The 25,041-nt window shown below is 41.6% G+C and overlaps 1 protein-coding gene across 15 annotated transcripts in view; it reads left to right on the top strand.

The window, feature by feature from the left end:
* The first annotated feature begins 1,618 nt into the window (after positions 1–1,618).
* Positions 1,619–25,041, top strand: part of epb41l2 (erythrocyte membrane protein band 4.1 like 2) — a 52,993-nt gene continuing 29,570 nt past the window's right edge. For 4 of the 15 annotated variants that reach the window (XM_084377091.1, XM_084377099.1, XM_084377090.1 and 1 more), the window contains exons 1-4: positions 1,633–1,834; positions 19,389–19,627; positions 19,753–19,938; positions 21,495–21,749. In XM_084377091.1, the coding sequence (XP_084233217.1) occupies positions 19,403–19,627; positions 19,753–19,938; positions 21,495–21,749 (666 nt within the window). In that variant the 5' untranslated portion in view covers positions 1,633–1,834; positions 19,389–19,402. Of the gene's footprint in view, positions 1,835–14,980; positions 15,240–19,388; positions 19,628–19,752; positions 19,939–21,494; positions 21,750–25,041 lie in introns of those variants that run through there. The other 11 variants (XM_084377094.1, XM_084377086.1, XM_084377095.1 and 8 more) reach the window with 8 other exon arrangements.

Below are 25,041 nucleotides of genomic sequence, written 5' to 3'. Positions count from 1 at the left end.
TTCAGCAAATACTACAATATATTTTTTTCTCTTGGCTTTCACTATCGAGAATGGTAATTAAGCTGCCATAGCTGACACATTTTTAGTATTAATATAATGATGTTACTCTTGAGGCACCCTATATTCTTATTACGATCCAAAGGTCAAGCTGTTCTGTGTGCTTCCTCCTCAGCCGGTTACAGTCAGGATGATTCAATTTGAGGGCTGGTGAGTCTGAAGCATTGATGACTTTAGGGACATAGGCGGCGACTTTAATTCAATTATCCCTTTATTATTTGTGTGATTAGATGTTTCCAGTGTGGGTGTGTTTCCTTTCCCTATCAAAACATGTGGATATTATGTCAATAAAATGACTGTTTGCCGCAGTCACGCCACAGAGATCTACTGTGTGTTGTTGTTTTTTCCCATGGTCATGGGTGAATCAGCTGTGCCAATTTTTGCCTCATCTTACTGCAGGGGTCGCATAGCTGTAACTGACCAACAGCCAATAGAATCAATGTTATGTAATGCATTTACATGTGATCTTGATTTTAGACTATATCTGAGGTGTGCAACTGTCATTGTGATGTTCTGTCCCTCTGCGTTTGTGTGTGTGCACGCTCCACTGGCCTGCTGTGCTCCTCTGCTGGATCCATGCTGCTCCACTAATGGTGAGTCCACTGAAACACACCCTACCTGCCTTCCAGTCCAATTTGGTGACTGACTCAAACAGTCCTTTTCCGTTGCCAGTTGTTGTCACAAAATGCCTTAATTATCAATACTTCACTCGTTCAACTTTCTCCTACAGTTGTTTATAACACATTTATGTTGTTCTTATGTGGTTGTTTACTCCTCCTCTCTTGTAGATGTCAAATCTCCACGCTGCCTTACACTATAAGCCAATTACTTGAGCTTCTCTAATCTGGGTGTGGGTGTCCGTATATATACAGTATAAGAGGTGTGTGTGTGTGTGTGTGTCTTTGTGCAGTGGCAGTAGCCATGCCTTATGTTATGTAATAACCAGTGTATGTCCTTTGCGTGTGCATATGTATGAGTAAGGATGAGTTGAGAAGAGAAGGAATAGCTGAGTGTGGAAGACATAATCAACATAATCAATCGGTTGCCTTCTTATACTGCACTGTTACTGCAGTGTTTCTCACAGGCAGGGTTGGCATCAGGTAGGATTAAACTGCATTTGTTTGTGCAACAAAATATAACGTAGAGATGTATGAGCAATGTTCTGAAGGGATGTCTGTTGGAGGAATCTGGCTGAGAAAATATGGTAGGCAGGCAAAACAAACTTCTTTCAGGCACCAAGCCAGGTAAAATTAAAATGAAAAACTAATATATGAATGAGCTTTTCAAAAGGAATTGTCCTGAACATTTATTTAGAAAATTTTAATGTGAAAAAAAAATAGAAAATATTTAGAAAATATCAATGTGTGAGTTCAAAATGCAATCCTACTCCAATGGTAGTAATCATGGTCAAAAAGCAGTGATCCCATCCGACCTCTAGAGGGAGCTACCTCGCCACACTGCCACTGCCACATCTGCATCGACCGGCCCTCTGACGCGAACGGACAGCGCGGGCGTCCAATCACATCTCGAGATCTAATACTGTAACTCCTCTGAGCCAATGGGAAACAGCCAAAAGATGTTTTACACTGTATGGGGCGGGCCTTGGTGATGATGGACACGTCTGCCTTGCGCCTCGGCCAGATTTTCGGTGTGTGGACTGTAGTGGAGATTTTTGGAGGCTGAGATAGAGGGGACGTACGTTATTTTTTGGAGGAGAACAGAGTGAGAGGCCACGTTTGGAAAAGTTCCCCACACGCATCGTTGGAAATCACAACAGGTAACGTTTAATCCTTCCCCCCCCCTTTTAAATCACGTGATTTGCGACTGCTGTTGGTTCGATGCTTTTCGGATATTTAGCGTTATCTAATGTCGATTTTTGATGCGATAAGTGCAGCTGTAGGTGCTCAACCTGCACCGACCAACACGGTAACGTTGAATGGGAGCAGCTTTTTTTTTTTCGAGATGGTCAAGCGTAGCAGCACGCTTCCCTCTCAAATCCGTTATCAGGAGTTTGAAGTCATACCTTCGGTGTGAGAGGCGCTTCATGGCGCCTATCTTCCTCCACAGTATCCCTGTTATCATCACCTAGCTAAACTACTTTCATGTCCCGCCGCGTCTCACACGGCTGTTCGGAGCGGTTAGCATCAAATGTTTCACGGTTAACATTTAGCATAGCCGAAACCAGCGTTAACCGACATGTTTAAAAGTCATTTTCCAAATGAATAGACCCCGCTGCGTGACTGTTGCTGCTCTTATTTCCTGGTGTAGGTGAAGTCCGCCGCTAACGGTTGAGTTCACGATGATTTAACGTTGGCGGTCGCTTCTTCTTATCATGCTAACGTAACGTAACGTAACGTACCGTAACGTTTAAAGACTATCCCCGCATCCATGTCAGTCTTTGCGGGACGGTTCGTGTTGCTTCTTCCTGCCACTGCGTTAACAAGTAGTACAAGCATCAATCTGTTGAAATCAACGGCAGCATTTCATTCAAGCAGGTTTAATAAGTTGAGGTGTAGCGATGGTATTCGTGGGTCGGTTCCCTTGTGCACAGTCGGTGCTGCCTCCACCAGCAGCAACACTGCAGCACGTTGTTTTACTAGTTTCAGGGGATTAGTTTAATGTGGTTTTATGCTGGCAAGGGATTTACAAGGATGTTTGGTTGACTGCATAAAAAAAAGCTATGATATACTGGTGAAATAAAAGCATTTTAACATCATCCACCACAACAGTACTTTGTGAATATTGTGAGCCATTAGCAATCAGTCTGTTTCGTACTTTATCAATTATTTAAACGTAATTTGGTGAGGACCTCGCCCATGTAAACTTTTGAGAGCCACAAACCAATGTTGTAAAGTATTTTTCAGTCTGACCATCATCCAGAGAAGACACTTTTCAATCAGTAGATACATGAAACAGAGAAAAGAAAGCAATTATTTCCACTTTGAGGTTGTATTCCAAAAAAGTTTTACTTGTTTGGTGCCTCAAATCATCAATGAAACTGCTGTTAAATTCTAGCGGCTGTTTCATTGTTGATTAATCTGTTGATCATTTTTCTTGATGAATCGAATTGTTGTGTGATCTATAAAATGCCAGAAACAAGTGAAAAATGTCACTCAAGTCCTCAAATGTCTTGTTTTCTCCACAACACAAAGATATTCAGTTTACTGTCATAGAGGAGTGAAGAAACTTGACTCATGATGAAAAATGACTCAAACCAATGAATCAATTCCAAAAATAGTCACAACTAATCCATTCATAGCTGCAGCTTGAATGTGATCATGTAATTACTACACATTTTTGTGGTAAAGGATTCATTTTAATGGCTCAAAGGTGGATTTTAAACTATCAAAAGTCAGCATTTGCACCTGCATTTGACTGCTTTGTGTCTGTTCAGATGTGTCTTACTTTCTCATCATGGTCTTACTACTATTAGAACTGTGTGTGCATTACTTTACATGTGTGTGTGTTTCCCACACAAAGCCTTATTAGAAGTCATACTGTGTTTGACAGATGGCGAGGGTTCAACTAGTTCACACACAGATAGTCATACAGAGAGGCCGACAAACTGACCGACAGACTAGACTGCGTATAGGTTGTGCTGACGTGTAAAAAGTCAGTGACCACTGGCAAGCACATCTATTACATCAATCTAATTTGAGTTTTGATAAATAAAATCAATGTCTGCAGACATCAGTCAGGCTTACTTGAGGTGGCTACTTCTCAAGCCTTTTCTGTTATATTTGGCTCTTTTTGAGCAAACATACTTGGCTTTATCAATATAGTGTGATGTGTGCTGCCTGCAACATTATCATAACTCAGAACAGCACAGGCAGATGGTTAGAGTTAGGTTTAAGGGTGATCATTAGTAGCATAGCCCTAATATTAGTCTGCCTGTGTGTGTGTGTGTGTGTGTGTGTGTGTGTGTGTGTGTGTGTGTTGGGCCAACTACTCGTCACCTTAATCAGCACTCCGCTTTGGTGCCTTCAGCTTTCTTGTATTCTCCTCTCCTCTGGGGGAAAGGAAAGGTAGGTTAGATAAAAATGGAGGACATCAGGGCAGGGACAATGTCATGGACATTAGTGATGTTTGAGTATTTTGCATGTGGGCATCTAGGCTTTCTTTGCACGATTTAATCTCTCGAGATGGGCATAAACTAGACAACAGGCGGTTTTACATACATACATAAATAAATGTCATGCTAAATTCTCTATGTAAAGGTCTTTGTGTTTGTGAGTCCATCTCTATATCTGTTTGAAAATGGATAATCTTTCCGCACAAACCTAAACCTCTCTAAGAGATGAGCGGAAACCCTGTGGAATTGAACATATTACATAACAGGGTCATCATGCATCCAGCCACACAGCCCTCCAGCTCCATTAACGAGGGAACGAGCCTCAGAGCTACCCACCTGATCATTTTTGTGGAGACTTCTGCTTCGTTGTTTATAAAAAATGCAATTACTACTTCATCTTACACAGACTCATTAAGATTTCTATGCAGGTCTTTTGACATTAAATGTGTCCCTCACTGATCGGTTTGTGAGCAGAGACAAGTAAACCAGTGCAGTACAACAACATCACAGAACTGAAGACCCAGAAATCACCAGAGTTAATTTAACACCACTCTTTAAATAGTCTTAGCAGCTATCAAACATCACATGCTTCACATTGGTATTATTTTCTGCAGTGCTATTGTGTGGTATTGTGTTACAGGTCTTCAGGTCATTTAGTACACGCAGCACATGAAGGTGCACTCGCAGTCAAGTACGAGAAAATCCACTTCGGTTTGGGTTAAAGACTTCATGATGCATAGAGAACGTGTATTGGAACATTTACTACTCAACATAAAGTCTTTGTCTGGCAGTCTGTAAGGGAAATCATCGGGGCAATGTTCATTCTCAGACTCTCAGGATGTGTAGAACAGTGGTGGCTCTGTCAAACCCACTAATGAGAGAAGCCCTAATTGGTTGTTCTGGTGGGAGAATCTGCTCATTAAACGTAGCTGGAACTAGCTCTGGGTTAGCTAGAAGGCGAGCAATATTTTTTTTAATTTGCTCTCAATATCATAATATTTTATAACTTCTAATTGTTTTTAATGTGTCATCACTGCTGCGTTAGTTAACAAGAAAACCACAAATGCATGTACTCCACTCTGCTTGTACTTGCTTCCACTCTTGTCTCCTTTTGAGGGGTAGAAAGCCAAGTTTAAAAATAGGAAAATGGGAAACCAGAGATGGAGTGACAAAAGGAGAAAGGAAGGGATACAGAAGCGAGCAGAGAGGAAGAGAGGCTGGCTGAGAGCGACAGAGAGAGTGAGAAATATTGCTTAACCATTCGGAAAGGCTATGGGAACATCCCTTTGTGTGTGTGTGTGTGTGTGTGTGTGTGTGTGTGTGTGTGTGTGTGTGTTTTCATCCAGACCCTGTCGGTTCAACAGGAGCAAAACGCGTCACATCAACTCAGGCACATACATATAGCCCTACTGTCCCACATCGGATTGAATGACAAGTACTGACTGTGTTTTTAAGAAAAGAAAACTTTATTCTCCTTTAAACTGTCACAGATATTTCTTTCTTTGAATAATAATAAACAAAAAATCAAAATGGCAACATTCCCAGTTGGTTACAGTGTGGATTAGTGCATTATATCGCCCTCTTCTAGTCTGTCAGAGTGGTTTAATTCTGTAAATCCAAATTACAATTGAAGGCTTTCATCTCCTCCAGGATGGTAGTGACACTGGGACAGTCACAACAATTACTAAGGTGGACGTATCCTACAGTGTAGCAGTCAGCCGTGACCGGCAGAGTATTAGCCTCTAGCTTTCAGAGGTGCTTGGCCAGCAGGCACCGCGGGACTCGCATTCACGCAGAGAAGATCAGAGAGGCATGGATGAATGGAAACTGTAATGCAATGTTCAGCTTATTACAGAGACAGTGAGGGAGGGAGGGACGGAGGGACGGAGGGAGGGAGGGATGGAAGGAGGGCGGGTGAGAGGGTGAGGTAGAGAGAGTGAAAGGGGGATAGAGATGTAGAAGGAGGTGTGTGATGGACAAAAAGGGAGAGGGAGGTAAGAGGGCCAGGGTAAAGAGTAGAATAGTAAAAGACTGCCATTGTAATAGCATCTAAGTATTGGTGTGATCTTAATTGCATTGAATCAACAAGCTTAATAGAAACAATAAGAATAGAGTTATTAGATTAGTAGAGTCATGTTGTTTTGTTAAATAAGAGGGTCCATTAGAGGAGAAAAGAAAATCCTGGTGTTGAAGGGGAACATTTTACATCACAGAGGGAGAAAGAGAGGGCAAACTGCCTTTCCCCAGCAAGTGTCCAGCTCTGAAAGAAGCGATAGAATAAAAAACAAGAGAGAGAGCGTGGGCCTGTGGCTTTGGCAGAGGTCCAGACATAGTTAAAAACAGATTAATCAGCATAGGGTCACATTCTCACAGAGAGAGGCTGAACAGAGCATGGAAGGACGGGGCAGAGCCTTCATCTTTTTAAAATGCCGCATCTTAGGGTGCAGCGCGAGGAAATGTTGGCTCTGAGGTTTATATGAGCATAAAAATGGATAATGTTGTGCTGTAAATACTGATATGTGATCTAAACATCCTTTATAGTGGGGTGACAAATCATTGGCACAAGTTCAGAATGTCAAGCAAACCAGGAGAGATGAAAGGGTTGTTTCCATGTGAACAACAAGTGTCATTTTCTCTTAGCGGTCATGTTGGTCATGATCCCTTAAGCATATTTGCGAGAGAAAAAAATATATACTCTAAGGGTAAGGGTATCAGCTAAAAGTTGTTTTCATTATCGGTTAATCTTCAGATTATTTCAATTAATGTTATCATTTTGCCTATGGAAAAATGCCCATTATGAATTTCAGAAACACAACCTGAAGTATTTTTCGAGATTGTTTTAATATGAGCAACAGTCCTAAGCCTACAGACATTCAAATATGATAAGAAAAGGCATAAAATCCTTGCATTTAACAATCTGGAACCAGCATATGGATCCACTCCATGAATTAATATGCAATAATATAGCCGTGTTACTCTAAGAAGTCTAAAAACACAATGGGCAAACACAGTTGTCTTTTTAAATATGTAATCAGTTATTGTTTTTAAATATGTAACGTACCGGTTTATTTGATTTTTTCCACCTAATCGTTATTGAGAATATAGGTTTTTACAGTTGCATTCACAAACATTATTCATCATCGGAAAATATTAACTTGAATTTAATCCCGTGCCAAATTTTATCATATATTTCACCAGTTTGGAAGGAATAGCAGGTTTCTAGTTTGCGTCCACATTATTCATGGTGAATTGTGCCTTTTAGTCTGCCGTCAGATGGCATCTGGTAAAACAAAAGATTTTCTTAATTTTATTAGGTCATTCATTCTTTCACTGATTGATTGATGGATTAGGTCATTCATCATTTAATTATTTTAACCATTCATTAATTTTCGTCATTCATCATGTTTTGACCGTTCATTCATTGGCTGACAATAAAAGAGTCAGGGAAGTGCTTGAGAAGAAGAGAGGAGGGGTGGGAGCACAGGAGCTGGGCTACCAGGGCCGAGCGATAAAGAGGAAGGGATGAGGGGAGGAAAAGGAAGTGAGAGGAGAGGAGTGTCTGGGGCAAGAGGGTTTAGTGGGAGTGCAGACCAGCTAACTTGTTCTCATTAGCAGCCTTTTGGGAATCTCTGAAGTTTGTGAAACATTTTGGAAAGAGTGTAAAGAACCCAGTGAACTGTGTTTGTGTGTGTGGAGGAGGTTCAGACAGACAGAAAGCACGGGCATTAACACTGTTTCCCACAGGTCACAAATATTCACTGGTGAGCGGGTGGGCTGAGACAAGGGAGGTCCAAGGAATGCAGACATCTTTGTTGTATATCTAAAAGATATTTGATTTTATGATAGATGGTTCAGGAGTTTTGGCACATTTAGCTTAGCTAGATCATTTTAAACTGACTGAATAAAGAAACCCACAATAAAAATACCTATTAAGTTACAGAAGTTAGTTGAACAGAAGCTAACTAGGAGAGGTGGTGGTACTTTGGCTCTCTCCCTTATGTGTGAGGAAAAAGTCAAAAAACTGGGAATTTCCATTCTGATCAGTCAGAGGGCACAAATGTTCAGGGACAGAGATACTTAACATGATTGTACGGATGTTTTGCACTCTAGTCATTTCCTGTTTTTATGGTGACAGGTTCCTAATAAGAGAGAGACAGATACTGACACGCATGTGTGGATAAAAATGAGATTCAAAGATAAAGATGGACGGATGGGAGATTAACCGAGTGAAACAGGAGAAGAGTTTGAAGTTGCCCCCTTCACCATGCTTCCTGTTTCCTGGTTAGGGGCCGGAGGTCACTGGTCTGGGATTAACAGATACCAGCCGCTTGAATCATCTGTCTGGTCATTTGACTGACCTGACGCCAGTGAAGAGGCGGTTGCTGCAACATATTTCACATAATGATGTGTGTCTCCGGACATTAGAGGCAACATGTCCTCGCAGTAATTGAGAAAACAGGATGATGTTCTGAAAATGAGGACATCTTATGGTGTTCACAAGGGGAATGTCTAATTTTAGACTTAAGGTTTAAGGGTTAGTAGTTAGAAAATGAATTGCAGGCAGCTGTGAGTTGGTGTATGTCGGACTTTCCCTATTGCATCATTGCAGTGTTACTGACCGCACTTTCAGCATGACATGATATTTGCTGGTGCAGCTATAGATTGTATAGGTGCATGTCCACACACCGAACACATATTCAAGCAATTACATGTTCACAGCCTTAAAAGCAGGGCTCAAGCCTAACTCTACCAGGAGAGATAGAAATGTGTTGCGGACAAACAGATATCATCTTCAGGAGGGATTTGTGTATGTATTTATGTTTGTCATTTTCTGAGCAATACTGTAGTTATAGAAACTGAACAGAGCGTTAACAGAGCATATGTTTCATGCTGTTACTGTAGTTGATATCATTGGTTGGCTACCAGGCAGGAGACCTATGAAAAATATGATGCATTAAAACTGAAAGGACGTAGGGAACTTCCTAGTCAACAGGGGTTACACTTTCAAATAGTAAAGCTAGTGAGCTGTTAGCAGCCGGTGGGCAGCAGACTGTGTGTGTGTTTGATTAACGGCACCAACAGCTAACAGGGCTAAACACAGCTGGGCTAAGAGTTTACTTTAAAACATTTAAACAATACGAGCGGAATGTGAAGAAATATCAGTTTTGACATTATGACAAAGATGCCCATGTATTGTGTTGCAGAGACATCTACTGAAGTTAGCATGTTAACCAGTTATTCCTAGCGGTCCAAGGCTCCTGTGCTAGTGGTGGGAGCTCACAGTGCAGGCATACTTGAGTCAGCTAATAAGGCCGCTAGCTACACGGCTAACTGAGCTAACTAGGTAACGGCAGCTACAGTTAGCGAAGACTCTGGTGATATGCTGTCCCCTATTTGTTTGGAGTGTGAGTTCAACAGGTGGCCAATTCTCACATGTACCTTTTTTAGGTACTTTATCTGAAAACAGTTTGGACGTACTTTGCTCTTGGACTTACACTAATACTTGCGGTGTTCTCTGAATTAATGTGAAGTGAACATAAGATGCGATAGATCAGTCAGTCACCAGCAGAGCTTAGTTAGATATGTGGTATTAACTTCTTGATGTAGAGTTCTCCCTGAGGCTTGTCGGTTCAAACATTCTTTCATTGTTGGATGTTGCATCAAATTGCAACACGTGGTAGCTGTAATAATGAGCCTCGATGCTCATGAAGTCATTTGTTTTGCCAAAGCACCTGTTGTCACCGCCCTCTATGGGATGTACGTCGCCATAGTAACACCACACCCACTTCTACTCTGGGGAGAGAGTACGTTGAGCTGTGTTCGTTCTCCCCATGAGTTTCGTTGTCTTCTCTTTCGCTCACCCGCTCTTCCTCTCCTCCCAGCTAATGCCTGCTCTCTCCCTCTCTTCTTTTCCGTCTCTTTGGCTGCCTCACGCACACACTCATAGCAAACTGTATCTCATGTGCACTCGTGTGACCCACCCATACTTTCACTCTTTGTCTCTCTCTCTCACACACACACACGCACACACACAGTCGCTCACACATTCACACAGACAGGGCACTCGCGCCTGACTGCTTTAATCGCTGAATAGGGGAGTTTAGCAGCTAACAATAGTAGTTATGAGCTGACCCATTATTCTCACACACACAGAAAGAGAGAGACTTATAATGCTCGGACATAGGATTCATGATACATTTGTTTTCTTACATCGACATTTTTTGTTCCATTTTCTCTCTACTCTCACCATCCATCCATTTCTCACAAGTGTATTTCACATTTCTTACCAATAATGCAAAATGAAATTTAATGTTGTCTGGCAGACATATGCCACCTGTTAGTGTAATGAATAAACAAAGTGAACTCACAATATCTCAGAAAGGAAATACGCTTAATTCTATATTCCTTACTAAACAGAAAAATACAAGCTAACAGTAGCTAGCAACAGTCAAGGATAGCTGGCAAAGAGCAGCAGTCGTCGTCTTTGTTGTTGTATCACCCCTACGTTTTCAGACCATCATATTCTGGCCATATTATACAAATTACACCCCTCAAAGTATGTGACTGATCCCACAGAAAATCACCCTGAATCTTGAGGCTACAAGACATCTCCGTTTCTTCTCTAGCTGTTAGTCATTATTCCTAATTATCCTGTTAATTTGCAGTCTAATAATACCAGTTAGGCTTATTAGCTTTTTGTGACACCAAAGAACATAAATTCACATCAGAAGCATAAACTGTATAAACTTCTATCAGTCACTGGAGTTTGAGTTCCCCTCGTGGGTCTTGATGATTCAGGATGACAATCGCCAAAATTGTCCAATCAACAAGTTACCTGTCAGTCTGTATGACTTCATGTTTTCTCCTTTAGTTTCCTTGTAAAATGTGAACAGGAAGCGGACCTGACCTAAAATGCATTAGTTATCTTTTTTTCCGCTTGTTCTAGACCAAATGAAGCGAGCTCCATGTAACTCTGAGTAAAATGGCAATAAAGTGTATTATCATAGCTCAGTGGAAGAGGACATGCTTTATTATAGTTAAATGAGGCAGAACCTGCAGTATTATTACTTAGAGCAGCAATGAACCGAAAAGTGTGTGTTGGCGTTGTTGAAGAGTAAAACTTGCTGATTTTACTGCCGTATAGTTTTGCAGCTGACAATAGCAGTTATGAGCTGACAGTAATGATATGGTAACAAAAGTAATGACACAGTATGGGTCATTTAAACATACCTCGTGAGCTGACCATTCATTTGCTAAGCTCAAACCGAAGGCAGCAAAGAGACAATGGAGAATTTGTGCCCTTGCATTTGTTCTTTGAGAGCAGTGACGTGTTTGTCAGGTGCAGCTGGGAGGAGAAGGGACGGGCAGAGACGAAGAGTAAGATGAAGGGATGAATGGATAGACGGGCAGATAGACACACAAACACACACCGGGATTATCCTTTGTGTAATCCTCAGTTTGAGGGTCAGAGTGCAGTGTAAAGGGACAGGCATGTTCCGAATTTTCACACCAGCGAGCCAGTGTGTGTGAATGTGTGTGTTTGTCCATGAGTGATTGACAATGCAAGCCCATAGCTAGTGGATCAGTGAGTGTGTGTTCACATATGTTTTGAAATCTGTTAATGTGTGTGTGCCTTCTGTGTGTGTGTATATCTGTGTATTGGCATATTTGTGTGTGTGCGTATGCATGTGTCATTGCGTGACAGATGGACAGATCGTACAAGAGAACAGCACAGATTAGGATTCTGCACTCTTCTGTGCATGTGTGTGGTTATTTCAATGCAAAACTGGGGCTCAGTAACTGTCAGCTGGAGTAGTTTGAAAAGCTGTTGGCTTGTTGCGTCAGTGATCAGCATTTCGGGATGTCCCAGCGCGATCTGCTTGATTGGATTTTTTAATTCATTAGTCTCAGCTGAACCATGGCCAATCGATTTTCAATGCTTTCCTTTATAGGAGTCCAGTGAACTTAGGGTACATCAGCTGTCAGAAACAATCTTTGTAGCTTAATTAAGACACTAACACATATCCACACTGACGGCAAGCAATGCTGCTGTAGGGATGAAAGGGTTGTTAATTTCAACATGTTTTACAGGCAGACTACAGCCTAAATTATTGCCGTTGTTGGTTGTAAACTGATTGAAGTTAAATACAGTTGGCAGTTTTTGGGGTCCCTTTTGTGACGACCACAGCTTAAAATATTTGTGCTGTATTTTAAGTCACTTTAGGGATGGTAGAGTTGATCTGTTGGCTTGCCCACCAGTTTGGTCCAGATTGAAGTATTTCAGAAACTATTTGATGGGGTGCCATGAATTTTTTTTTTACAAATGTTCTAGGTCCCCAGATGATTAATCTTTCTGACTCTGGTAATCTCTAACTTTTCATCCTGTAACCTCAGCAGGCCCAGTGTTCAAGTATTGAGTTCATTATTTCAACATCCACTGGATGGACCAGCAGAAAACTTTCCAGACAACAAATTTGAATTCCATCCCCTTTTTTCCTCTAGAGCCACTACGAGGTTGACATTTGTGTTTTTTAGAAAAATGTCTCACCACCATGTCCCCACCCATCAGGATGGATAACTGTTCATTTCATGATCATTTTTCCAGTAGTTTGGTTTCTGACCAAATGCGCTCAAAACTGCAGACAGCATCAGCTGTAATAGGCTGTGTTGTAAGTAACACGCTAAACTAAGATGGTAACAGATGATGCCTGAGTATTATTGTTCAACCTTACAGAGCTAGTATGGCTGCAGACTCCATAGAAACACTATAGGGCACAATATTAAACACTCAAAGTGTCTTTTGAATCATTTCACTCATGATTCAGTTTTGTTTTTTTTTTCAGTGCTGAAGGCTATGCTATTGTTAGACTATCGCATCTGGATTTTTGAAGATCAGCAGATGATTGGTTTTAGGTTAAAAGTTTTTTTTTAGTTTTTTATTACAACAGCTTGATTCACCATTGAGTTGGTGTAACCAACAATAGATAGACATTCAATTTGTTACAAAGTTTGAGTTAGAATCGAAGTTGCAACACGCCTTTGAAACACCAAAGGAAACAATGAAAAGCTATGACTTTATTAATGTAGAGCTGTCTTTTATATCTTGACGCAATTGTGTAGTGTCAAAATTGTAAGTAAGTAATAGTCCAATATTGCAATCAATATTGGGACTGGTCATTTCAACTTGAGCAGTACACCCATATTCAATGGGCATTTTTAATGAATCAACATAGGCAGTGTTGCGTGGGTGTGTCTGTGTGTGACATGAGGTCGAAACCAGCTGGTACTGACAGCTAATACACTGAATCCTCACTGCGCAGCACCCCTGCACACATACTACATGCAAATAAACACACACATCCCTGGATTAGATGTGGTAAGTTATGATATAAAAACACCTGTTACTAATTTCATACACAGGTTATCCTGGTCCCAGATCTCTGACTCACTGCCCACATCTCAGATCTCATCAGGCCAGTCAGAGGGTTGTGTTTCTCTCATCAGTGGCTGTTTCCTCTTTTGGAAAAACAACCAAGCCAATCAGAGCCTTTTTAGGTGGGACTGAGCTGAGGTTGGAAATTACATCCAACTGCCCCAAAGCAAGACTCTAAACATGTCGATTTCTTTGCTGTTCTCTGCCCATTGGCTTTGAAAACAGTTTGTCAATTTGCCCCTCTGGTACTCTGTGAAGTGGGTTGCAATGATTATACTGCAGTTGTTTGTCCCTTGATTGCCTTGATGGTTTGGTTCGATGATTGTGTACCTTGAATTTCTCTGAAAATTACTGTAAATAGCTCTACACAGCACAGGAGTATTACTAGCAGCAGCTCACACATTGTCTAGTTTTACAGGAAAAGGACATGGACCAGATGGATACAAGAATCGTGATATCATTTTATAGGGCTGCTGTAAGCCAGTGGGTGTGGTCCATCAGCAAGGATGAGAGCAGGGAGGGGAGAGTAGCTCTTACAGTTCCTGTAGGTCCGGCATGTAATATGTGCTGTAAATCTGATGTGCTTTGAAATGGGTTTATGCACGGTAATAATCTCCATTGTCACTTCTACGCTCATCCACTAATCTGTATTTTTGCTGTGGTAATCTCTTGTCTCCATGGGGATTTATAGTTGTAGTCCATGAATGTCGTTGCCATGGAAACCAGTTCCTCCCCTCTCTGCCCCCAGTCTGCCCCTAGAAGCGTGGGGGGAGGGCGGGTATGTATATGTTTTCTTTTTATTAGACAGAGTTGTCACATCCGCTTTATCAGATAGTAAAAGAACACCAATGTAAAAACCATTGAAGCCGGTGAGTCAACTCTGGCTTTTCTCTCCGTTTCTTGACTTTTTACACTCAATCCTGCGTCTGTCTCGCATAACATTTTATCTCTCGGCCACAGGCCATGTCAGGAAGTTGTTGTTGCTATGACAACAACCCTAAAACCATCACAGACGGCAATAAAGTTGTAAGTGGAAGTGCTGTAAGGTTTGCACTTTGTGTGGCTGCAATATGGTGTTTGTGTGGGGTAAAAACAGCAGCACTGTTACGTGGAAATGAGGATATGGTCACATTCAGGGAATCTGGTGAGTAAAAGGGTGTACAAAAGTCAACAGTACTCTCACTGCAGGGATTTTAAGCCAGAATAGAAAAATCTGGTGGGTGGAGTATCTTCCTTGGCGTTATTGTCTGAGGGATCGCTGTTTATTTATTTAGTAATATTTTCTTTCCTTAGAATGTAATATGAATCTCCATCTTGGTCTCTCTTCCTTCAGCACTCCCTTTGCCTCTGCTCCTCACTTTCACACACTCTTCTTCACCATCTCCACCCCCCATCCACTCCGTTCTCTCTCATTTTCTGCCCTTGTTTCTCCGAGCGATAGTCTCAAGGGAAGCGGGCGCAGTGCTCTGAGGGAGAGAGGAGAGGATGGAGGAGAGAAAATGGCAATGACAGTTTTGTAGGGCAGGCTTTTGCTAAGAGGTGGATGAACGAAAGTGAAGGAAAAGAAGGCAAGCAGAAAGATAAAAGGCAAAAAGAAAGTTAGAACTAAGAAAATAAGAGAAGAGACAAAAGGACCTTTCCTTTACAGGGAAAAGAAAGCAACTGAAGAAACGATAGGTAAGATATTTAGTTGTGTCTGCCTGTTTATTTAACCATTCATTTGGAAAGCAGAAACTAACACAACAGGTGTTGGAAAGATGATTTAGCACCTTGCGTAGTGCAGCAGTAAAGCCTGAAAGAGCTATCAACGGAGGCAAAGGTTAAAGGGTCCTTGCAGTGTCATTGTCAGTGCCTGTTTAAGTTAATTTTTCATCTTTGCTGTGACGGTCATGCTCAACAGCTGTTCATTGAATATTTACACTCAGTGGAATTTTTGTCACGAAAACATCATATTCTAATCTGGTCGACTCAAGCAAATAATAAGATTAAAAAATACTTACTGAAACTAACTAAATACTGATAAGCTGCTTTTAACAGCAAGCAGCCAGAAAGTATATAAGCTTTTAGATAATGACAACATAAGGAAGTGCGTGTATTAGTCTCTGAGTGAGTGTTAGAGAGGAACAGTTGAATCAGAAAAAAGCACAAAAACAGACAGACCTCGTCTAATTAAACTGGCAAGACTAGCTGTGTGTCTAAGTTTGTGTTTATTGTTTGCCTATTTGGACAACTGGGTTACTTGATCGCTGCTAATTGCCTTTAAACTGGCCAGATAAATCGTCCCAACAACAAACGAGTTGGACAGTATTCGCCTCTATACAAAGTCTTCATGAAGAGAAGCTTTCTTGATCAAACAACCAGAAACAGAACGTCTGAAAGTAGTTCAACCTCTTTCATACACGAGATGTATACATGACGCGGGCATGCTTAAAGCAACCCATGTTTGACCCCATTTATATGAAACTGCTGTCACAGCTCAATCACATATAAGAATACTAAACTGTGATGATTAACACTAACTGTTGTTACATGGAAAATATTTGTAATACCTGATTGAAGTCATTCTGATCAGATATTCCAACAAAACTGTTGACATGCAAGCAAAATAAAGTTGAGTCTAAATTCGGCATAAGTCATTTTGACAAACCGACAATTATGTGAACAAAAATGTAACTTTTATAAGCAGCTTACTTGCTGGAGCCTTATGCTCAGTCTGTTGGGTGAAAATGATATTGGAACCATGACAAACCTTTTCTTAATGTTGATATTTTATTGTTGTAAGCGATATGATGCCTTACTTATGTACAACTCTAGGTGATTAGTAAAAGATCTTACAGAGGTGTAAAAATAATTCCAACTAGAGAGAAATGACCAGATTAAGTGCTTGATAGGCAATAACATTTTCCTTATTGATTGGAGTATCAAAGGCTAACACAACCGCTCGCAACCTGATTGAAAATTCCCTCTGATCAAGTCAGTTTCTTCCAATTAAGGTAGTTACGTGAGACAATATTCTGATTATTAAGGATACAATAGTGTCCATATAAATGCAACATTAGACGTTATACAGAAGACTTTACTGCCGTAAAACATTGTGTGTGTACATGCGTGTATATGAACAGGGGCTGTAATACTGCTATTGTTTATATGGACTGTGGGAAGAAGAGAGACAGAGGAGGGGTTTAGGGGGAGATGATGCGAGCAGACGATTGGAGGGGATTGAAAGGGGGCCCGGAAGAAAGGGATTGAGAGAGGGGAGAGAGAGATGAGTGCAGAGATTTAGTGAAAAAGGGAAAAGAGGCACCCTGGGCTGTAGAATAGAAGAGAAAGATGGGTAGAACGAGATGGAGAGTGAGGAGGGAGCGAGTTAGAAAACTGTGAGGGAGGTAGAACAAGGTTCCCGGTGTTTAACAGTTGTAGAGAGAGAGGGGCTGGTTTAAAGCAGGCCTAAGCGGCCGTGACGAACATCTTGCAAAAAGCTGCAGTCTGATGCCAACTCACACAAACGCACACATGCATACACTGCTAGTTAGTCCATTGAGAAATGCAGTGTGTGCAGTGTCTCTACTTTAGGGTTAGAATGAGGGAGGAGCAAATTGGGCAAATCCTCATAAAAAGGGACAAGAATATGCTCAAATTGATTTAAAATGTATTTGGGTCTTGGACCTCCACAGATGGCAGCCTGCACACTTCAAGCATTTCACTAATCCCCCTTTCTTGCACATTTAAAACCCTGTGCAACGGTGTCATCACGGCCACATGGTGACCATGACCATGCCTGTTATTCTCAGGAACTGAAATAGCTTTTCTTCCATCTTTAGCAAAAATAAGGTGGCTGTTTCTCTTTGAAAACTGCTTGTTCTGTTGACTTAAACTGAAATGTATGTGGTCATTTATCTAAATAATGCTCCACATTTTTGCAAATGGCACTCTCTATTGCTCGTAATAACTGCCGGAGATGTTTATTTTTTTCTATTTTTAGTCTTTTTCCAGACTAAGCATTCCAGCCATTAGCGTCATCAGTATTTTTACATGCTCTAACTGACAATGATAACAAGCTGTTATTTAGCAAGTATAATTTAAACATGCTAAGCTTTGCACACACACAATGCTGTTAAAGCTGGGAATGTCATTATGGTATTTGGTATTCGGTCATGTAGGGATCATAAGGAATCACCAAGTTATTACAATTCATCCCCAGGGGAACATAAGTGGCTGTTAAATTTATTTTATTTCTGTCCACCCTGCTGTTAAGATATTTTATTCTGAACCAAAGTGGTGGACTGAAGCGCAAACGAACAGCATGGCTTAAAATATATTCCTGACCTGATTTTTAAGATTTCCATCTTTGATATGAACCAGTGGTCTGTTCTGGGATTCCCTCTGTCTGAGATAAAAGTCAGTTGTGTTTTATCTCTTATCTGCACAACATACAGCTTTGCCTCTCTTAACATTTGCACACACCTACTACCACACACACACACCTCTCTCCATCCATCTCCCCTCCTCCCCTCCCTACCTCATTAGCCGATCATGCGTAAGGAGACCTGTTCTATTTTTACTCCCGCCCCCTCCCTGCACACCACTGCTGCACTCTGGACGTGAGTGTCTGTGTGTGTGCATGTGTGTGTGTGTGTGTGTGTGTGTGTGTGTGTGTGTGTGTGTCCTCTCTTATTGAAGGTGGCAGGGCAGAAAAGAGAAAGTCAGAGTATTGGTAAGGCGGTCAGAAAGTAAAACGCAGACGACGTAATGAATAATAGAATCAGAGGGAGAGGTCGAGAGAGAGATGAAGAGAGTGAGGAAAAACAGGCTGAGAAAGATTGTGAACAGTTGAAAGGACAGAGGATGACAATGACTTCATAGTGTGTGAATCATGCTTTACCCCTCAGCCTGAAGTGGCTCGTGTGGAAATGCTAAAACACATGCAACAGACCAAACAGTGTGTGCAGGCATGTTTGCATATTCCGACCTCAACTTACCCTCAAGACCAATGTCCTGGCCATCGAGTGTTATCAACAAATTAGTGTCATGCTGAATAACACTGTCTGTTGCTGTGATGAGGTGTGTGTGGACAGCGCTGCCAGAGATATTTGGGTTGAAGAGTGTGTCTGTGTATGTGTGTGTGTGTTGGCCACAGCTGTAAAACCAATGACTCATATATTAAGACTTGAGTAATTTCCCCTCCTTCACAGTGTGTGCAACCTTGTAACCAGCTGTTGACCCAGATGAAACCTGTGTGACATAATAACATCCTAAACTCTGTTTTTGTGTACTTGTGCAAAAGAGACGTGGTCGACTCAAATCCAAGAGCTAATGTTTTAAACAGCTATGAGCTCATGTGCTTACAGCTGTGAGCCAAAGGGCCAGATTCTTCAGACTTATATAACCCAATATATTTGATCATTCTGTTGTATTCCCTACATGACACGACTTAATTATCTAATAGCGTCATATTTCCAGAGATATTTTCTTTGTCTACCATTCTGTTTTGTAGAGGGAAGCATTGAGCGCTCTTGAAGAAGAAACCATGGGACCATGTGGCTCATTTATTAAAGATACTCCAGACTAAAATCCAAGTTGTGTGCCATTAAAAATTTACATTCTTGCCAAATTCAGTGTGGCAGTGTGATTTTTCTCCAGTTCTCTGTGATGCGAGTTGCCAGAACTAAGTGAAGCCACAAAATATGATTTGGCATCTCTTTTAAGATGATGATCCAGTGAAATCAAACCCCTAAATAAAAACCATGTTTCACATTAAAAAAAAATATTTTGATACTTGAAAACCAATCTAACGCCCTCTCGTCACTCTTCTTTGTCGCTCTGCAGGTTGACGTGTCACCATGACAACAGAAGCGGGCTCTGAGACGGAGGTGAAGGAGAAAGCAGAGGAGTCAGCCGCTCAGCCGGACCAATCGGAAAAAGCCAAGGAAGAAACTGAGGAAATAGCGAACGCAGAGGGAGAGGGGAAGGAAAAAGAGAAGGAGAAGGAGAAAGAAGGCAAAGAGGGGAAAGGAATATCTCGATACCTGCCAACATGGCTTAAGAAGCAGAAGTCTCAGAGCCAGGTAAAATCTTCTTTGACTGATTATATTATGTCATGACTGATTAGAAAACCTTGCCTAAATTATCAAACAGCAAACATTTCATGTTCCAAACACAAATGTCTGATTGGGTTTTTTACTATCTGAAGACCTCTCCGACCAAGGAAGTCCCAGCCACAGAGGAAGAGGTTAACAAGGTGACACAGGACGAGGAGGGGCCTGCCCCAGAAGTGAATGGTCACGCAGAGGAAGTGGAAGAGAAGGAGGCAGAGAAGTCTGAGCAAGTGACAGAAAAAGAAGCCGAATCTCATTCCAACGCCAGTGCAGACACCGAGGTATTGGTCACATGTAGCATCTTATCTCGCCACACCCTATCAGTACACATGCTGGACACAAAGTAAACACAGGGTCACCCATTAGTCTCTTTGTTTTTTCTTTTTTTTCTCCCAGCACACAAATAAGGCTTGATGTGAGTTATTAAAAGACAGGGAGAGAGACATGAGAAAAGAGAAGGTACACTAGAAAGTGCACAAGCATAAAAACTACGAAATTGAGACTGGGCTTGATTTAATTGTGGTTACATTTCATTCACTACTTAAGCCTGGAAGGTGGTGATAATGGACTGGTTACATTGTGCAATACCTTTCACATTAATTGCAGAAAAAATAGCCTGTAGTTGTGCATTAAATTACTGGTACCTGGTTTCCTTGCGGCCCAGTAGGGTACTGGTCTGTGGACCAAGGTTTGGCAACCTTTGAACTAAAGGCATAAATAGAAAAACAAAGCAGTGGTTGATCATTTTTGTAATGTACATTTATGTGCTCTCTTGTGGAGAGTTGAACGACAAGATTGACACCACCCTTTTGATGTCTCTCCACTATATGTGAAGCTACATCCAGCAGCTCGCTAGCTTAGCTTAGCATAAAGACTGGAAGCAGAGGGAAACTAGAGCTAGCCAAATCTAAAAATAAATCCACCTGCTAGCACCTAATTTACATGTTATCCGGTTTGTTTGATGTATGCACAAAGTTGTGGTTGTAGGGGGTGTGCTGGACTATTTCTTGTCTGTGTGCAGTCACTTCCTGGATTCTTCTTGTCGCCATGAGGTTGCCAGGTCAGCAGCTGCAGGGTGTTACTGCTCCTAGCCATAAAATAATCCAACAAAGATGAATGTAGCGTCAACCTCCTTATCTAACTCTCGACAAGAAAGATAAATAAGTGAATTTCCCAACTATTCTGTTATCAGAGGTGCATCACTTCCAGTTAAAATATAGTTTAACTGTACTGCTTTTCAGAAGTCATCCCTAATTTTAGTTATTGACTCTGATTGAACAATGACATAAATGCACAATGAATGGCTGGACTAGTCAGATTCTGTTGTGAATAGAGTGTAACACTTTTGCCTGGTGTTACATGTCAGTATGAGTGTAATTCCATCTGCAGGTTAGCTAGTACTCACCGAGACGAAGCCACAACCAAAGTTGTCCCTCAACAGAAAACTGGTAAAAAGTATTTTGCCTAAACAAATTTCATCCTTTGCTCCAGCCAAGAGAGAAAGACACTCGTGCACATGCACATGCACACACATAAACTGTTCCATCCACTGATCACATTAAGTCACTCAGGCCCACCCAGTGACATCAACATTTCAGTAATCTGGCCAAAAGAAACGCCTGTAGTTTCTAACAACAGATTCAGACCAGAGGGAGAATTACAAAAGAGGAGCAATTGAGAAGAAACAATGTTCCCTCTTTCTTAGTTTAGTCAGCTTTTTAGGTGATTTCCTTCATAATAACTCTTCAAAGAAGGCACCTGACAGCCGCTTTGGGGGGAACCCGGTTTGTAGCTGTGGTTTGACATAATTCTTCTTTTTTCTCGCAAACTCTGTCAGCCTGCCAAGGAAGAGAAGGTGGAAGAGAGTCCCGAGAAAAGTCCTGAAGAAGCCAAGGAGACAACAGAGGGAGAAGGAGCAGAAGAGCAGAAGAAGGAGCAGGAAGGAGAGGTGGAAGCTGTAGAGGAAGGGGAAGGAGAAGGCCAAACCTCCATTTTCCAGTCTCCTCTTCGCTTGGTGAGGAAGACCAAGATGAAGCTGGTGGTGTGTCAAGTGTCCCTCCTGGATGGGACTGACTTCACCTGTGAGGTGGAGGTAAGACTTTGACAAAAAAAAAAACCTCAGAGACAGACGCGCACTCAATGTCAAGTGTGATGATAGTATTTAAGTTTGATGCCTTGAAATAGTTGGAGCTACGTTCCCTGACGTTCTGATGTTCTGTCAAGCTGCTGCTAACAATTAAAGCGGCCCGCTCACATTTTCTTTACATCTGTTTAGACATGAAAACTAGATGAAGGGTTAGTTCTGTTCTGTTCTGATCAGACGAGATCAGATCAAATCAATGTGTTACGTCTGATGTGTACAAAATGGCAGCTTGTTTGTAGCTTTTAATGTTTTCCTTAAAAAATTGTCATGGTGCAAGAAAAAATAGTCCCTATAACCATCAGCATTTCACAGTATACACCATGCATGTTAATGGGTGTGTCCGTCATGTTCTTCTGCTAGTCAATTAGGCCACAAGTGAGTGACGGTGTGTCAATGATGTAATCTCTAATAGGATCAGATCTGGTGTGTTTGTGTGTCTGTGTGTGAGTAGGAGCAGGAGCCGGAGGTGGGGGTAGGGGTGGTGGTGGTGGGGGGGGGGTATTTAACTTTCTGACTCAAAGTGCAGTTATAGCAGAAGCACCCGCTCACAGTGTTTGGGCGTGGTTTAGGGGATAAATGCAGAGCAAAGCAGAGCACGCTACAGGGGCTTGTCTGGTGACCAGAACACACACACACATACACACACACACACACACACACACACACACGGAAACCTGGCAGATTATGGTGGTCTCACCAGATTAGTTTTCTGCATCTGCTACTCCCTAAAGCATGTGCCTCAACCCCCCCTACACACACTCAAACATACTTGTACAGTTACTCACAACATCACGTGTTTTTCATGCTGGTGTAACATTGATCAGCTGTAGTGATTTAAAAACATTTCAAAATCTGTGATTTCTAAGCACAAAAAAGTCTGTTAGAAATCCAGAAGTGTTTGAGTTGAGTGTTTACTTTGCTAGAAAATAAAGTTTAATGTGAGAGCAGAGTTAGAGTAAGTAATTTGAAAGTCTCTACACTGTTGCTTATTATCCGATGGTCCTTTTTTACATGTGTGTTTTCCTCATTATTGCAATAGCTCATGGTTAAAACCTCATGTTTCCCAAAAAGCATGCAACTTTTTTTTTTAGCAGTACCCCTCCTCACATTCCCACACTCACTCCCATTCTGTGGGAAGTGGCCCAGAATAGCCACCGAGCAGGTCCACTGGAGCTGTTAACAGTCAAGTGCCTGGTTCAAGAGCCCCTCAACAGAACCGCTAGCTTTTACATGACTACATTTTCACATTTGGTGAGGAGATTTCAACTGGCTACAAACTACGGTTTGCCGACGCCAAACGGCGTGCCTGCGATTGTCTACGGTCGTTCCAACAGTAGCTGCTTTGTCTCACAACAGAAAACGCTGATACTGCGGCTAACTGCTATTGTCCTGAAATGCTCACACACACACACACACACACACACACACACACACACACACACACACACACACACACACACTCACACACATATCCATCCATCCATCTCTCCCTCCACACACTGGCATAGTTAGGTTGCGAGAGGGAGAGATGCACAATGCATTCCAGAGATTAAATTTTCTGTTTTGCCCAGCAGGCCTCCAACACACACAATGCCACACACACACAGACACACACACACACACACAGTTTCTACTCAGACTCCTGGTCCATTCTTCTATCATCCTTCCGTCCCATTTATGAGCCGACGGCATCACATTTATTCCATTGTAATAACTGAGTGCATATTTTATTAGCCGCAGTTCCTTGACTGGAAATCTCGTCCAGACGTTTTCTGACTCTCTTTAAACAGTGGCTTTCAAAGGGGAGCCTTAGTGTCACATGGTTTTAATGCTGTTTCTAAGAATGTCATTAGTATTGGTTTCAGCAGGATTTGAGTGTCACACGGTTTAAGTACCATTTCATAGAATTTCATTAGGTTTCAGTCAGACATGAGTCAAGTAGCATTTGCAAATATAAGACGCAGTTGCTTTGCAGTTGGGTTTGACACATAGAGCGGTGCGTTTACTGCCTCCTGTTTACACGGAAAACATAATAGACACAGGCACTTAGTCTCTCCAGCTCTTTTATGATCATTATATGGTTTCATTCTTCCCCATTATTACGTTATTGACTTCATTCATGTGAATTGTGCGATATAGCAGTTTGGTACTTGGTCATGTAGGGATTTAGGCTCATTTGACTTTTATAGGCTTTTATGGTGCTGGGGATACAAGCTGTAATATGGGATAGTATTTAAAAGCTATTTTGTGTGTAGTTCATAATCACTAGTTCATTTGGCAAAATGTGACCGTGTTCTTGCGGGTCCTTAAAAGGTCTTTAATAAAATCAAAGAAATTGAGGACATATATTGTCTTCAATTTACCGTAAATTTGCTTTAGGTATTATTTTTTGCTGATGTGAAAATTGTCCAGTAGCGTCTGTTTGTTTTAGACAATGAGGGATGCCACCATTATTAAGTTTCACATTACACTAGCAAGCTACATCTTCTGGTGTCTGGCTGAGTGTAATCTTTTTGTTGACCTCAGAAATGGTTGCTAGCAGGCTAACAAGCTAGGGATGAATTAAGATGCTGAGATTCAAGTTTAATGACAAATGTTTTGAGGAAGATAAGTATCAGAAGTGGTTTGTGAAAGACTCATGAGGGGCCATGGGGGTGAAAAGCGTTGCTAATACCCGTATTGTTTGCACGTAGCACATCCAAAACTTGCTCTGACCTGCTTGCAACTTCTCAACAGCCAGTCAGTTGTGCAGTTTTGTGTCACCGCCAGAACTAGAGGCACCATTCATTCAAGTCGAAACATCATGCGTAAGCACTCAGTCTCCCTTTTCTATCAAAGAAATCATGTTGACATTTTTAGGGTTTTAAATTAGATTTGTTGAGCTCTTCAAAAGCATTGAATTTGACTTTGAATTTGAAAAATTGTAAAAGAACCCGTTCTGAGTAATCCTGATAAGTCCTCTCATCATATTGTCATGCGGATCAAAGTCATATAAAGGTGTGTGACGGACAGAAATTTGTGGATCAAAGTAAGGGCTCAGTAACGGCCCGCAGACATTAAACAATAGTTCTTAGGTAGTGCCTTGCTTGGAGGCACGCTGGCACAGACCCATAAACCCTGAAAGGTCACATTCTCACATTCTTTGGGGCGTTCAGAACCCAACTACACTGTGAGTTTCTGTATGAGGCGCATGTGCCTGACCAAGTATAGGAAAATACCGCAGATGTTTTGAGCTGAAGAA

The sequence above is a fragment of the Pagrus pagrus genome, assembly GCF_965226575.1.
Source record: "Pagrus pagrus genome assembly, chromosome: 16".
Taxonomy (NCBI): domain Eukaryota; kingdom Metazoa; phylum Chordata; class Actinopteri; order Spariformes; family Sparidae; genus Pagrus; species Pagrus pagrus.
The sequence above is the reverse complement of the archived record's forward strand: the minus strand, read 5'-3'. Positions and strand labels throughout refer to the sequence as shown.